The sequence below is a fragment of the Cyrtonyx montezumae genome, unplaced genomic scaffold (assembly GCF_038088225.1).
Source record: "Cyrtonyx montezumae isolate F1298 unplaced genomic scaffold, pur_monq_1.0 scaffold_13, whole genome shotgun sequence".
NCBI lineage: Eukaryota > Metazoa > Chordata > Aves > Galliformes > Odontophoridae > Cyrtonyx > Cyrtonyx montezumae.
Genome location: NW_027071859.1, coordinates 27120718 through 27138205, shown reverse-complemented (window position 1 = coordinate 27138205; position 17488 = coordinate 27120718). Strand labels below are relative to the sequence as shown.

Below are 17488 nucleotides of genomic sequence, written 5' to 3'. Positions count from 1 at the left end.
ACTGATGTATTTAGTTTGCCATTTATCACAACTTGATGCTGTAAATCAGGAATTCTGTTCATAGCAGTCTTTAATCGTGCATGGCTCAAAAAATAAGACTTCAAAGATTTGGACAATTGCCTTCTTACTTGATACTCTGATTAACTGCAAGTCAGAAAAAGCTAAGTTGCAACTAATTGTGTAAATACACTGCAATAATGGCAATTCAGAAGAAGTGCAAAAGGCTTAACAGGATAACATGCTAAGAAATAGAGAAATGACAGAAAAAGATTATACTAATTTATGATAAGAATTCAGATGATCTCTCACTGATTTCCCATCTTTATGCTGGCAGTGTTTGTCATGACTCCTATAAATACCAATACAAAGAAGCTGTACTAACACTCAGAAAAATCTGATTTTCTGTATCTCTATAGCAATAAAAATATGGTCACAATTCAAGCAATTAAAAAACTCCTCAAATGGGAATAAGAGTTTGTGAGATCCTTGAGAATAAGCAAAAATCGTTGGAAAAATACAAAACTTTCCTTTGGTGTAAGAAACCTCAAGAGTCCTCTGAATATCACTGGAATATCATCCCATGAGTGCTTACAATCAAAGCACCCTGGAAATTGTATGCTGGAATGTGAAAGATTACTTGGTACCTTTGAGATGCACTGAATAAAATCAACACTTATCACACTATGCAACAGTGTGGAAAAAAAAGAAAGTTAATGGTGCCTTAATGAAAAATCAATGGCAAAGCAGACATGTCTCTGATGACTTACTTGATGGGAATGTTATGTTCCCAGCGTAAACTGCATAGAAACTAATGTTTATTGTTGCTGCTGGAGACATCAGTTGACCCTAGCAAGATCTGAACATGTAGTTATAATAAGCCTGTGTATTTAAAACCTGCTACTTGAATCAGAAAGCCATTGTCTCTCTCATCTGAAACAAAACCTTAGCATTTCCTTGTTGAACAGTTAATTGCTCACGACAGAGTCATTAAAATCTTCAAACTAGACAGCTGAAGGAAGAGGAATGTTGGTTAGCAGTTCAGAATTTATGAGACAATTAATTTACAGACACAGAGCAGCTGGTGTACATTCCTGCAGAAGATTGTTAATTAGGAAATGTAAGACACCTTAGGAACTCTTAGAGCCATGCAATGACAAGAAATGGGAGTCTTGGAGACAGATGCTCATGAGCTCCTGAAGATCCCCAGAGTTTTGTATTCCCTGATACAGAATTAACCTGAAAGGGACCCTCTGGGTAAAAAAGATGAGTAGGCCAGAAGCAGAGAATGAGTTACAGTAAATACGGTATTGATAAAGAAAACAGGAATGTTATTGGTGAAAGCTGTCTTTGGCAAGAAAAGGGAAGAAAAAACCCAGAAAGTACAAATACAAATTAAATAAAATTTAGACACATACATGTGAAATGGCAGATCAAACCCAGAAACTTAGTCTCCAAGTATAAAAATATCCAAGAGAGCATACAAAATCATACTTAATTCTTAACCCAAGCTCTACATTTATAGACTGATTTGGAATGGATTAAGTACCATAAACATCAGAGATATCATGTCAATGACAAAAGCAACAAGAAAGATATGTTTCACATTAATTTCAATCCTGAATCTTTTTTTTTTTTCCTGAAAAGGTTTTTTGTACTAATCTAGATATCTTATACAGTAAAAATAGTCAGATTTCACCTGCTCTTCATAGTTACACATTTTAACATTAAAGTAGATGAATATCTTCAGGTTTGATATGCATGACAGAAAGCAGGAAACACACATTAGCCTATGAATTAAGCAATTCCTACAATAATGCTTCATAAGCCTTTGAATGAAATATGACTTTTTATACAGATAAATTATGTACTCACTTCAGCATCAATTAAGAAAGTTTGCACAATCTGTGAATCACAATGCTTTACAATGGCAGTTCCTACAACTGAATAAATGGTCTGAAATATCCATGTAAGAGTTTAGGAGAAAATGGCAGCTTATGTGCTATTTTAACATCTTTCTAAGAAGCAATTCTAGGTGAAAAATATCATATAATTAAGACAATATTCTTATTAGTCTACAATATATACATATGGACAATCTCACAGACCTCTAGCAGACCTTATTTAATTACCTACTTGCCTTTCTGTTCTATTCTTAGGATCATGTCAGGTTAGGGAAAGAAAGAAGAAATGTCACATGTGATTTAGAGTAATTATGTTTAGAGCCGGGGAGCTGGTGTTTTATGCTAACAGCTGGGTGGTCCAGCTGCCTCCTTTTTGAGTTACAGCATTCAAAAATAGAGGAATACAAGACATGGAAGATAAGACGTATGGCAGCAGGATAGATGATATAGTAGGTGTGCAGATTGCAGACTAAGCCTATACAGGGGTGCAGAAGGGGAGTAGAGAAGGACCTACCTTTCGGATGTAGCTTTTGGAACATGGTTGCAAAGACTGAAATTGTAGTCACTTCTATCTTAGATGCTTCTTAGCTATTAAGCACACAGACACGGACAGACAACTCAAATTTCCATACCTCATTATAATGCTTGTTCAATGAATCCAGAATTCCTTTTAGTCCAGAAGGACCCTATAAGGAAGAAACATGTATCAGAAGAACATTTTAATTAAACTAATGTTATGTTTACCTACTTGTATTCAAAGAGCACTGGTCCTGTAAGTGGACTTAGATTTTTATTTCCACAATAGATTATTTTATATATATATACATATTTTTAATTTTTTTTTCCTCCCGTCACAATGAGAAGCACAATCAGCTTCAAAATCCTTGAGTTGTGAAAACTGGTAACTGTTTTGTAGTAACCTCTTCTGTCAGAGAAGGCAGAGATGACATTCACATCAATTCTAACAGGAGAATTTTTTCTTGGATGAATTGAATCTTCTGCAGCACTTTAAAAATCCTTTTCACTAAGTCAAAGCACAAATTTTGATGTGGAAGCAGCTCCAGGTGTGACTAAACAGTCAGATATCTTAACTCTGAGTACTAAAAGGGAAATTGAGGAATGACAGAATTCTCTGAAAGATTTTTTTAGTTTTATTGGCTATGCAAATGCAGACCTAGACACCTTTTAACTAAAATTTCAAGAAAGAACATGCTTCTAATTTAATGCAGGCTCAGGATGGAGAGAAAACAACAGTGACAAACAACAACAAAAAACAAGAAAAGCAACATTTTTAGACATGTTCTGCCACAAACCAGGCCTTCAATGAGATTTTAGGTGTTGTGAATCAGGGCAGAACGCAAAAAATTGAGAAAAGATTTTATGAAATAAAACTTTGGTAAATTTAAAAATTAAAAAAGTCTCTCTCTGCAAGCTGTGATTACACATCACTCAATATGAACTACAGCCACTCATGAGGGTGTAAGAAATGTTTGACTACGTTAATGAGATAAAAATACCTGTTCAATTCATCTGGTCTGAATGAAAAGCATTATACTGAGATAGGGCACAAAGGCAACTGTTGTTCTATTGTGTTACAATTATAGACAATTTACAGGAGCCTACAAGCGTTTGTGCTGGTAGGAAAAATGTAGCTGGCATAGATGTTCCCTAAAGATTGCCTTATGAAACTGAACTCTGTTCAGTTTTGAAAAGGATTGTTCCTTAAGAAAATACAGTGTGCTTATCAGTCAGAAACTTTGTGTCAGACATTAGAGATTAGTCAGAAAATTTAATCACAGATTTATACTTTTATAAGGTCTTTGTTAATTGTTTTACAAACCTTGTTATTACACACACATTTCTCACATTTTCAAGCTAAAGGGTCTGTATAATTATTATAAAAAGTCAGAAGTCAAATTACATCTCACCCACAACAACAATTTGTCAAGATGAAAATAATATTGGTAAGATTTTCTGAACAAGAACTGCTGCCAAACTCACAGCAGCAGAGGACCAAAATTCCAAAGTATTGCTAGAAAAACTGAGAAAGTGTCCACTGATTCCATGCAGAGACACATGGAAAATATTGAAATGCTAAGAATTAATCTGTGTAAATATTGCCGGAAGTTTTACTGCTGAGAGTAATAATGGTATATTAGTTATTTCTACCATATTTACTACATGAAAGCTTACAGCTGTGTCACTCCCTCTTTGTTCACTATCACTGGAAGAGACACAAGCCCATCTTTTTTTCTATTCATTTTAGTTTGGAAGTGAGTTGTCACTTCAAGTTTACAATGTAAAATAATATAAATATTGTCATGATGTTTTGACCTAGATGTTCTCTCGATTCTGATTTCTACAATTAATGGCAGAATTTATACTCTGATATCCATATTAAAGATGACAGTTCAGAACTGGTAATGAGCCAGGATGATACTCTATACTTATTCAGTCTCTCAGCCGAGACACAGTGAGGTTTTAGCAGGGACTCTCTAATGTGTCAAATGATTAAAACAGCAGAATTTATCATCCCTTTTCATTTGCCACTGTGTTGTTTCCTTCACTTTGTTTTTCAGTGGAAAAACAGTAAAAACAAGTCTGCTGCAATGATAAAACAGAAGGATCACATAATTTATCTGCCACCAACTCTGACCTCTCAGATATTAACTGTGCATCACATAAATCATTTTTGACAACATGGGAACCCTTTTGATATGTCATTGTTTTGAGAAAATGACATAACCTCAAGAAACCCCAGAACTATTTTGTGACTAAGGCAGTCTTGGGAATCTCGTGGCATATTTGGTTGCGTTCTTGACAGTGTCACAGGCTTTGTGTTACCAGAGGTAAACCACCTCTCTTAATTTTTCCATTTCCAAAAACTGACATAAATTTAATAATTCCATCAGTTCTTCAATAATGAAACGAATAAAAAGAATAACATGTTTATACTGCAACAAAAAATACTTTTATTCAAGTGTGTCTTCCTAAGCTCTAGCCTCTACCTTCCATTCCATGCTGTTTCACTCTACTAATGTAGCTGCATAATCCACTCTTGAAGTCTCTACAGGCAATAACCAAAACAGCACAACTGGTTTGCAAGTGAATAAGACGTAAAATTCGCATAGGCTGAAGAACTACTGTGCAGGCAAATTCTGCCTTTTGTATGAGAATTTTGCACATCTGTCACTTTGGATGCTTTTCAAGCTTGCTTCTATGCAAGTAACAATGAAAAGCTCACTTGAGTAGGGTTTCCTTTTTATTATTGTTATTTTAAAATGTTGTTTATCACATTCTGCAATTGAAGTAACTAAAGCACAAAAGCATACAGAATACATGCACATAAATAAGAATTTAAAATACATCCTATTTAAAAAAATTACAAACAGGTTTCAGGTGTAATTTCAATTGTCAAGGTAGGAACAAACTGTGAAATTACTTTGGTTTATAATGTATTTTCTTCCCTTAACTATTGTAGTTTGTTTGCATTCTGTGATTGCTGAGAAGTGTACCTATTCTCACAGTCTATGTAGTGAAATGTGTAACAAGTGAATTGCAGTGGTTGCATCTGAAGAACAGGCCATTTTTGAGAATTCAGCAATGTAATCACTTTATCCATCTATTTCAGATCTACACCTAGTCAAGAAAATAGAATACCATTTTCTGACTACTATCGTGTAAAAAAAACCCACCAAAAACAAAAAACTGACCCGTGTACATACGTAACATTGAAAAGTTATTCCAATGAGCAAAAAGAAAGAATACATTGAATAAATTTCATTTTTCTATGAATTTTAAAAACTTCAATGTATAGAAACAAACCATATGACCAGTCATTGCCAGCCACTCACCTGCTACCATTTAGGCATTTATAATATTTTTTTTAAATGCAGCAGAATGTCCAGCAATACCAGAAATGCTACTGACAATTTTCACTTACCATTGCTTTGATTTTCTGTTTATTGTAATTAACTGATAACATTCATTCACTTGCAAAACATTGGTAGAATGACAGTATTTCCTGAAGCGGAGGAAATGAGATTTCCAATGCAAACTGCTGGCTACTAAAGATAACTGCACTGGTGGCACTGACATACATACTGAATAAGAGGGACTAAAATTGGATGGAATTAAATGAAGAAACTCAAGTAGGCTGTGAACTTCCCCACTGCCTCATAAGGAACACAAACAAAAAATAAACCTTATTTCAATTGAAGACTTTAAGGAGACTTCATGCTAATCTTTGAAGAAAGAACGATTGCAATGATAAAGACAGAAAATTCAGCCCCTTGAAAAGGGAAACGACGAACCCTGGTGAACCAGTTCTTGATACAAAGAATTTGATGCTTCAGATCCCTAGTTAAAGAAACTTCTGGGAACAGAACAAAAGTAAACTATATTCATTCTGTTTGTGAACAGTAACTTTGGACATTCTGATAGAAAACAGTTGAGATATAAGAGGATGAATCTTGATTGCAGTGTTTCAACCTATCATTTAGGTTACTCAACACTTATTTGCATGCTCTGCCGCATATAGCTTCTTAGATAAGATGACTCTTGGCCAAATCATATGCTTCACAGCTTTAAAAAATAATGCTGATGGTATTTCTCTTCTGCAGAACACTTACACTGAGCAGAAATCAGACTTGCCCCAGAGAATGCTGCTATACTTGTAGAAGTATGTAGAACAATTCTAGTTTGCTGTTCTTTATTTTTGAAACAATTTGATGATGCACTGTAATAGAACCATGGAAATTATTCAGCCCTTACTGTTCCAGCAGAGACAAATTGGAATGGAAGAGATCAAGTTAACCCTTAGTGGAAAAACCAGAAAATTTTCTTTTTCTGTACTATTTACAATAAAACAAAAATATAAATTCCTCTATACCTTAGACAGGTTTCACCAAATCCATGATGTGTCCTATACTATTCTGTTTCAGTGTCAGTATCTCCCACAAACAACCAAACCAATGCCAGATGCCACACAGTTTAGAAATGCAATAAAATCTCTAGTTCAATAGTAGAAACACAAATGACCTTCCCTTAACAGAACTCTGAACAGAAGGCAAGCAGTGATTCTTCAGGCCTTGACCAGAAAAAGCAATTTGCCTAAGGGAAGGTTACAAAATTTGCCCAGTGCATCACTAGGCCAACAGCATATAAATGTCAAGTTCAGACATCTTCCATACATTTGCTTTTAAGTATTGAAAGAAAAATAAATGTACTGGTGCTGTAACTAGAAAAATTATGAATTAAACACTTGGAAAAAAAAGCTATGCTGTACCCACTTCTGTGATGCTAAGTCCTGCAGATGTTTTTTGTTAGCAGCTACTGCAGAAAAAAGCTCTCAGTTCAGCTCTACAGAGAGATCAAAATGCTGTACTTAGAATATCATAGCATCTTACTAAGAGAGCATTTTTTTGTTTTATAAAATAAGCGTTTTGAATTCAACATAAAACCATTCAAAATAACAATATGTGAAAGAGACAGCATCTGTTTCAAAGGACTTTAGAAGAAAATGCAAGTAGGAAAATGTATGAAACACATTATAATGGTACAGAGATTTTTATTTCACACTCGTAATATCCAGAATGTTTCTGAGGGAGAAGGGAACAGTGTATTTTACAGAAGCTTTTAAGTTCTCTAGTTTTTTAAAGGGAGGAAGCAATCAATAAACGCTAGAGGGAGCTGCTGTTCTACTTAAACCATTTGGGTTCCTTGTTTTCAGCATAAATTGTTGTGCGCTAGAGTGTGGCACGCGGGAGCACTCGTCTCAGCTTTCTACTAGTGAAACGATATGTAGAACAGTACTCAGAAACGTCAGAAACATGGATGCAATCCATGAATTCTGAACCAGAAGGGAATAACAGTAGGTTTTAAAAGTCTGCAATACTCATCGACTCTTGTGGGCACAGGATTTGCACCAAAGAGGGAAAAAAAAAAAAAAAAAGACATAATAAAGGACTCCTGCAAGAAGATGCAGACTCCCTTAAACCAAGTAACTCAAAACTTGCAGGTTTTACACCAATGATGTGGAAATAATATTATGGGACCAGAAACTCACTGCAAACATCAGATTACCAAAAATAAAAAACACCCAAATCAGCAACAAAAAGAATTGAATAAGTTTTAGAAGAGTTAGACTGAGAATATAAAGTAAAACTTAATAGCAGCAATGCCAGAAGTAGTTGAAAAATAATTATTTTTATTTATCAAAGTGCATACCCCTTAGTAATGTCCAACATACAACCCTTTGGACTGCTCTGAATGCGATTTATACCCTTTATACAGCTTTTTTCTTTATTTTAGGACTGGGTTTTATACCAAATCCCTCAAGTATCCTAACGTCTGCACTCTAGTGTCCTCAAGGAGGCAGAATTTTCCATCTTAAAGGTTTTGGGTTGGTTTTTTTTTTGTTTGTTTGTTTTGTTTGGTTTGGTTATTGCTGAATACCTGGATGATGTTCTAATATCTAAATAAAGCATAAACTGATAAATAAGTTTGGTAAATTTATTAACACCCAGTAAGTAGCTGTCTTAAATATTAATAACTTAATTTTCTTCTGAAATAAAATATTCTTAGTTTCTTAAAGTATCAAACACTAAGTTTACTTTTCCTGGAGAAAACTCCAGACTGCAGTGAGCCTACTTCTTACATGTTAAGTCAATTTGGTAAGCATTTTCTACCCTATGTATGCCAAATTTATGACAGTAACCATCCTGTGGGAGTGATAGTTCTGAGGCCAAATCACAGGCTGTATCCATATTCATGAGGAGGCTGCCACCACTATTAGAAGCAGAGGGGTAACAGTAAGAAACATACAGCAAAATTCAGTGTGTTCTGAGTCTTGAAAAAGAGAGGACAAGTGATGAATCCTGTTAAAGTCTTTTGAGTATGTTCAAATTGTAGCACCTTAAATATGGGGATACTGCCAATGCATATTAATAAGCATTTCTTCTTGTACAGCATGCTTTTTGTATGTTATTTTATCAGTTGTGGAAAAAGAATTCAAGATGTATGTAGAATGTATGTTGAATTCAAGATGGTGTAGCTGTACCCAAAATAAGGACTGTATTAAGATGGTTATAAATATATTTAACCAATATTTAAGCCATGACTGCTTGATGAACACTTGCCTGATAAAGCACTGCTAGGGTACAGTCCCCATACAGTGCTCCTTGAATGGACCCTCTGTGTTGAAAAAGGGGAGCTTTGCACTGTTGTAGGAAAATTTGAAATAGCCTTAAATAATAAAAGTGCAATTTAGCTTCCACTCACTGTTTCTGGTGAGCCTGCCAAAGACCATACATCCTTCCAAGCCTGACTTTCAAGCACATACAGTTTTTCATTGGTTCATACAAAGTTATGCATCTTGTCTTTTTTATGTTCTTACTTTCTGTTTGTTTTTATTTTTAAGGCCATTTTTTCAATATTTGTATTAAGAAAGATTCTGCATCACTTCTTTCCTCTGTTTGGACACTCCTGAATCTGCATTGTCATTTTAGCATTAGTAACCCATGGTGTGCAAAGCATTCAAACAAACAAGGCTTCAGTATGACTGTGAGCAGCAGAGGATGAATTTTTAGGTATTAAGCTGTATGCATGATAAATGAACATGATTATCTATTTCTTCCTGAACATTTTTTTTTATGAAAAAGGGAAATAAATGTGATTTATAACATTTAAGTGGTGGGTTATGTTCCTAGATAATTGTAAGTGATATATATTTCAATTTATTAATTCTATTTAATGCAGCAAGATTCTGTTCTCTAGAAGTAAACCTTGATGTTTTCCCTCACTGAGAACTTGAGGTAAAGGAATCAAATGTTTTAACATGTAAACTGCTGACCTTTATAATTTCAGATAAGCAGAAAAAGAATCACGAAATCCTTGTTTGATGTTATGAATGTGAAGCAGCAGTGGCTTACTTATTGCACAAATTAACAACTATATTTGTATTTGTGCACAATAATGTTTTTACAGTACAATATATAGGGAATGTTATAAATATGACCGAATCTTCCTCTACCAAAAGAATACTGCTTTCATTTTAGGTTAAGAAAGCCAGATTCATGCTTGATTTCAAACTGGAAATCATATATTTCTTAAAAAATAAATCCCAAATCTCTTAGATCTGAGTTAAAACCATTAGTGATTCATATTATTAATCCTTTCATAGAGTCATGTATTTCCTAATCTTTTTAATTCTCCAGTAAACTCATCTGAACCACAGCTGAGTGCTCATTCCATTGCAGGGTATAATCCTCCCCATCATTCAGGCAGTTGGCACATACTTCACAAAGTCCTTCATCTTTCAAATTACCCCTCTGAGACAGAAATTATCCCGTCTTCTACAGAGCATCACGCATTTTGTAAAGTGAATGAATGCACAGTATTCCCATTTAGTATACATGGCTGGTCTTTCTTTGAAATGCCAGACATCTTCTGTATCCTCCACAGCAGTGAGCATCTTGCTTATTCCCTTCTGTATTGTTCTGTGCATTCTCTCATATTTGCGGACACAGTCCCTTTATCTTTGCTGCATCAGAAGGCTGGGCCTAGTAGCCAACTGATATAGCAGAGCACTGATCAACTGTTTTCAACTATAACCAGGCTTAGGCAAGCTGTTTAAAAACACTAACAAAGATCCCTGTTCCAAGATGGGGTGGATATTTCCTATCCCCCTGCTCATTACTCACAGGAGGTCCCGGCGGTCCCGGTTTTCCAGGGAGGCCTGGCTTGCCTCTTCTTCCCTGGAAACAGAAAAGAGCAGCAGATGTTTATAAATGTTACTGCTAATGACTGATCAGTAATAAGAACTTTGTTTAAAAGAAAGATTTATTGCCTTATTTAGTAGCAAGAAGTTAAAAAATTACCCACAGGGAATATTTATACAAGTAATTGCAACATCACCCAAGTCTTGCACTTTTAGGATTGTTTTTAAAAATTAAGAGAAATTGCATATTTGCATCACTGTAACACTTACTTTCACATTTCAAAGCTTTGTCTGAAGTGAGAAAGCATATTGATACAGGATCCTGATGAGGTGAAAATAACTTATATTGCATCCAAATGTTCCAGAGTTTGGAGTGCTGAATGGTGTCGCAGCTGTAGTCTCCCTAACTCACGCGGTCAGCACAAATGTGGAATATAACTCTATTAACAAACACCCACATCTTTCCTCAGGGTGTAAGAACAAGCAAAAAACAGCCAGAGATTTACCTGGAAAAATAATTCATCTTCTTCATGCAATTAGTACTATCTGCATACACACTGGACACGCAACATAATTTGCATTAGAACTTCAAGTCCATAAAAGTCTAAGTAAGTTAACAGGAGACGTTCAAGTCAGTCTGAAAAATACGCACATGTAACTAATATGATATTTTATAATTCAATAGCACAACTGCTGCTTTCACACACACATTTCTTTTTATGAAGATAACATAAAAACGTAAGTAATTTACACCCTTATTACGAAGCTGAAATCCAATGTGCTTTTTTAGAAACAACAGCTGAGTACATCTAACATCTAGGTGCGATGAGAAAAAAAAATTATATCCACACTGACTAATTTTTCTCTGGTATATGAGAAACATAAATTAACAAAAAGCATTAGGAGGAGGTCATGGTGAAAACTTGGTTTAAGAAACTAAGAGAAGGAAAATGCTTGCTGACAGCTCACCATTAGCACATAGGGGATAGTTCTGTAACATATGTTTCCTACATCTAACGCTACTTCTGTATCTTATTAAACGATATCAAACAGAGTGCAGACTAAAAGCTCAGGAACAGAGGGAAAACCTCAGCCTAACTCTCTTAAGGTGTAAACCCTAATGTGTAGAAACCTCTCATGCTCTGCCCCTCGTTAATCACAAATTACCCTGTCATCATCTTGTTTACCTTTAGTAAGGGTGAAAAATCCCTTTCCTCGTAGCCCACAGCTAACCAGGATAATCCACTACTCAGATGTCAGAGGTGCTTCTGAGAAGCAGGACACTAGGGTGTGAAGCCCTTCAAAGCATAGGAAGAACCCAACAGGGGCTACGGGGACACGTTTCATCCACTGGGCTGTGATATTCAACAAGCACATTGCCACTGCAGTTTTATGCATCAGTCATTGTGTTTTAAAGGCAGTGTAAAAAAAATAAATTAATTAAAAAACCAGCATATTTGGAGTGCCAAATTCCTGGGTCTTAACTAGCTGAGACATATGCTATGTGCTGAGCTGTTTAATCCTGTGAGCACTCGCACATGCAGAGCCACAACTGAGGCAGCTCAGAGTGAATGTTCAGAATCAAAATACGGCACCAGGTGCCTATACTAGGTTCAAAGCTCACCACCCACCCCATGATATGTCCCCTGTTGGCTGGTAACACAGCCTGTGCAGCCTTGGGATGAACCAGAGCATGTAAGTCAGCTGAGTTTAGGACACCTCACAGGAAGAGGTCTAATTTTTAACTTAGGTCAGTTCTAGAGCAACCACGTAGTCAGCAGGGCACGAGAGACCACAGTGCTGGGAAAGGTGTGCATATGCAGCCCAAAAAAAGGGACTGTTAGCTATCAGTGCCACCAGCATTGCAGTGTGCTTCTTTGTGACTTTACCCCACGTGCCAAAATCCCATCTAGATTACATGTCCCACAGTTGAGATGTGTGACTTTTGGACTGATCTCTACTTCAGAAAGACAGATGGAAATTAATCTTTCCCAGCTTTCTTGAAAAACAGTAAACTTTCCTGGGGAAGTATGAAAACCAGATTGAGATAATGACGTGAGTAATAAATAGGAACTGCTTCATACTGCTGAAATAGTTCCTGTGAGTTATTACAATCTATACTGCCGACTTCTTGAAGCACCTTCCTTTTCCTGTTTAGACTTATTTAAAGCATCCTGAGGAGACGCATAAAATCACATCAGTCTAAACAAAGTATCAAGGAAGTGTCTCTGGGAAGAAGGCAGGGCTTTGACTGGCAGGCACAACTGTGAACGAGGTGTTAATTACACAGGAAAACACCAAATATGCTCGGAAGGCAATTTTGCCTTTATTTACAAGATGAGCTAAAATGTGATTTATGACATATTGCCAAGTCAAGACTTGAAAAGCTTTCTGAAAAAAAAAAATCCATTATAAAAAATAAAATAAACACAGAGTTATTTCTCACTGTCATCTATTGATTACCAGAACACTTACCTGCTGGAACGCAGAATAAACACTTGTCCTATGTTTTATCCAATCATTATATTATTGGTCATTAAATTATGTGCCACATGCACATAAAACATGTAAAATAATTATACATTTGTATTTTTAGAGGAGCTAAAGTAAATGAAAATACTGAAAATTAAATACAAAGAGAAAATACTGTCATTTTCCTTGAGAGGATGAAAATTTATAAGAATTCAAGTTATAAGCTTCTAGATTTATGGGCTTTTTAATTACATCATGCATTCTTCATTTTCCTTCTACTTTCATAGCCAGTGTTGAAGGTAGAACTTTTTTTTACTTCTTCATAATCATTAACATGCTTTTATTAGCATGAGCATTTCAGATTGAGCTGTTCTGTTGAATGCAAATAACACCATAACACCATGGATGTGAGATAATTCCTTACATCTTAAGAACCATTACAGACAATAAAAAAAGGTATATCTGAAGTGAAACACAAGCTTTTCCTAGAGAAACAAGTTTTAGGGATGCACAAAGAGCTTCACCTACTTCTTTGCAGTCCTGCTTCTCCATGACTTCCCAGCATCAGTATGGGAAAAAAAAATACTGTAGTAAAAGTAGAGATAAATAGTTTATGTTTTTGTTTAGAATAATGTGATTTAAAAAGTTGGAAGAATTTCTGTTGATAAGCCAATTATGGTCTTGCCTTGAGCAGACCATGACCCAGTCTGTGATTAAATATTTACATTTTCATTCTAAGTCTCCCTTCTGGCAAGAAAGAGCTGCAAATACCTTGGTGCCCTCTTGGGTTCATAGAGCAGGCAGAGCTTCAGCTCCAACGTCCCTTTCAGAAGTGGGTGAAAGCCATACTTCTTGCTGTGCTGCTGTGTGGGGCAGAGCTGACATATGCAGCTCAACAAACTGCTCCCTTGCTTCTTTGCAAATGGATGAGATTAAAATCCACTAAAAAAAAGAGCACTAACTAGGTGAAAAAAGTAATGTCTGTGCAGAAAGTAACACATGAACAGTAAAGTAAAAGTTAATTTCATTACTTTTGTAGAGTTTACCAAGCAAACATTCAGGTTTGCTAACAACTAAAATAAATAAGTAACCATTCCAGGCACCACCTAATTTCTTTGAATTAAAAAATGCACTATCATCCGCACTAACTCAGAAAAATAAAAGAGATAAGCAGTGTCAATAGTTGTCTAAAACTATTTAAAAAAACACATAAGGGAAATAAAAGCAAAACACTTCCTGACTATTTCTTTTGTGCTACGTATATTTATTTTGTTGTTGCTGCTGCTGGCATTCAGTGTGATGAGAAAATATCTAAATGTTACTGATATTTTTGCCCTTTCTCTTCACTCCTGTAATGCCTGTTCTGAACTAGTTTGGACAGTAGGCTACTTTCCTCTTCTCTTTAGGACAAACTTCAGCTATGATACAGACATAAATCATTCAAACAACAACTGCTTGATCAGGGACGAAAAGAATGAAATATTAAAAACAGAATAAATAGAGAAATTATATGCTCCAGCAAACCCCAGCTGGGTGCCTAGCTGAAGAACACAGCCATCTGAACTCTTCATTCCTTTCTTCCTTCACCCTTTCTGTTAATCAAAATGACTTGACAAGTTTTGCCTCACATTAGATTGAAAGCTCTTCAGAAGTGAGGCTCGGTGCATCCTTGTGCACGCCTGTACTTTGACTGCAGCTTCTGGGCACGGCTGCAACTCCAATACACAATGGAAGAAATCTATATATCGCAGCTTGCTGCTGTATCATATTACATCCATCTATTCATATATCTCTAAGTATAGAAGAGCAAGACCACTAATCCTGGTGCCTAAAATAAACTGCAGATTATTTTGGGATAAAATCAAGCAGAGTTATGTAGGAATACTGACAAGACTTACAAAATATAATTAATAATTTAAGGAACACACACTTGAGTATGAAGGCAAAAGTTCTTAATAAAGCCTGTGTGAATTTTAAAGGAAAACAGCTAATTAGCAGTCACTGAAACACATCATCATGTTTCAAAACAGAAACTAGTTCTAGAGAAATTAGGAAGCTAGGCTTTAAAGCCCTTACTACGATAGTTATTAGACAAGATTAATGAGGCTTATGTAACTCATTTGCCAGGATAAACTGAGATCCTCTTGCATAAACCTTAAAAACAGACTAAAAGTGGGACAGATACACCCAAAGCAGATGGAAAGCACAGACACTGATAGTGTCCATTGCATGGACACCTCAACAGCCCCTCAGGCACCTAAATGTAGTCATAAAGGCAAGCTCTGAGTAGGTGTTGGATTGTTTCTCCATGCACCCCAAACTGCCTCCAAGAAGCCTAACAATCCTCAGTGTCTGCAGTAATTGAATGAAGCTTTCCTTCACTTTAGCCCTCTATGCTGATACACTGAACCCTTATAAACTCCTATTTTGCCCCTTCATTGTCATTGCCCAATGCTCCTGGTTGCTTGCTGAGTCCACCATAAACCCACTCTGATCCAGGGGAAGAATAGGAGGAGCTGCGGCAGCCCTCTCAGGTATTGTTTCCCATGGTCATGCCAAGCTGCCACACTGTGGCATGAAGGCAGATGTCACACGGTGTTATCAATAAGAAAGCCAGTTCAAAAAGTGCTGGAAAAGGTAGAGAACTAATCACAAAAAATCCAAGCAATCACACACTGAACCCTGTTTGCATTTTACAACTGTGTCATAACACAATGTTTGCATCTAACAAACAGCTGTGGACAAGAGGCCTCTCTGAGCTGTCAACAAGCTATTAACAGGTCTCAGTGAGATAATTAGAAATCTACATTAAATATGCAGTCCCAAAACAGTCATTATTTTCTACTGTTCATTTAAGCAAACTTTTGGCAGTATTAAAAGATGTCATTGACATTAAACAATCAAACTGTCCAAAAGATGGACTTAAGGATCCTTATTGGTTCCTTCCAGTTTGGGATATTCTATGATTTTATAAACTCTTCACTATGCTGTTAATAGTTCTACGATTGTGATAGTGATACAATTGCATATATATATCTATATATCTATATCTATCTCTATATATTTAATCCTTAGAAACCTTGTAGTTTCGGTATTCTGTCTCCTGAATTGGAAATCCATCCCGTAGACAGTGAAGCATTGGTTACTGTAGCAATATAATATTAGGACCTAAATATACAATTTTTTCACTCCTGTTAACCTTGGCCTTGAGGTTATATGATGATAGCTTGAATACAACAGATTAAATATTAAATGTAAACAAAATAAAAAAAAAAAAAAATAATAAAAAAAATAAACTCACAGGAAGTAAGAAAGGAAAAAAAAAGTGAAAGCCTAAAACTTACATCCTACTAAGTCCTTCACAGAAACATAGCTTACAAAAGCACAGAGCACACAAGGTCCTAATCCTCTGTTTTTGAAAGGAAGTCACCAGGGACTGGTGACTTGCTAATGCAGGAGCATTTCTTCACTCAACCTTGGCTTTCTAATTTTAGGCATGATTTCCAATAAAGTCTAATTTCTTTTATATTTATAACATGCTAAAAGAAATTAGCTAGTACTCTTCAATGTGTTTAACAACCACCAAAACAGTACTTAAACAAGCACACCAATGCCAAGAAGTAAAATGCTACAACCTAAATTCTGCAATTCTTCTAACAAATCTCTGCATGGAATCAGTTACAATTGTTCAAGTGTACCACAGAAATGCATTTTCAATACAAAATCACTTGTAGAGGTATTTTTCAATTGCATTTTGAATTTTTTTAAATGAATACCTTGATTTTTAATTATAAGAAATAGTTTCCCATTCTCTCAAGTTGCTGCACCTTTTGCTAAGGACTATTAAAAAAACTGATGAAGTATTCAGAAAGATGTTTAAAAGTTCTATCTGAGATCTTAAAACTGAAATAATTTCTGATTTTCCATTAAAACTACATGTATACTTTTTTCCAATTGATAAACGTATCTTCATTTTCTAAACTGCAACATTTTTCTTTCCATTTTTTTCTGTACCGTACCTTAGTGGTTATTTGCTTTTAATTCAAAAAGACCCCAGCTGAAAATTGCCTCCCCCTTTCACATTAACCATTTTAGACTCTTAAATAACTGAGTAAAGGACTGCACATGATTCCAACTTAAAGAAAATCAGACCAAAGCACTACATACCTAAAAACAGCTTACATCAAAGTCAGGAAGGCCTGACAAGAGTAAAAGAGATTTCAAAACTCCACAGCTATAGCTGTGAAAAATATTGTTTGTGCTGTGCCAGGAGCCTAACCTACTATGCAGTAATTATCATTGCTCTGTAAAGCTTGTTTTACAATTGGTTGAGTACAACATTTACTCACTGAACTAGAAAACAAATTATGTCAAAGAAAAGTTTAAGTTATATAAA

The 17488-nt window shown here is 35.6% G+C and overlaps 1 protein-coding gene across 1 annotated transcript in view; it reads right to left on the bottom strand.

Moving 5' to 3' along the window:
* The window catches only part of COL19A1 (collagen type XIX alpha 1 chain), a 178564-nt gene that overhangs the window by 41477 nt on the left and 119599 nt on the right, over window positions 1–17488 (bottom strand). The window contains exons 17-18 of the mRNA XM_065730891.1: window positions 10604–10657; window positions 2534–2587 (exon numbers count right to left, since the gene is read on the bottom strand). Of these exons, the coding sequence (XP_065586963.1) occupies window positions 2534–2587; window positions 10604–10657 (108 nt within the window). The remainder of the gene's footprint in view (window positions 1–2533; window positions 2588–10603; window positions 10658–17488) is intronic.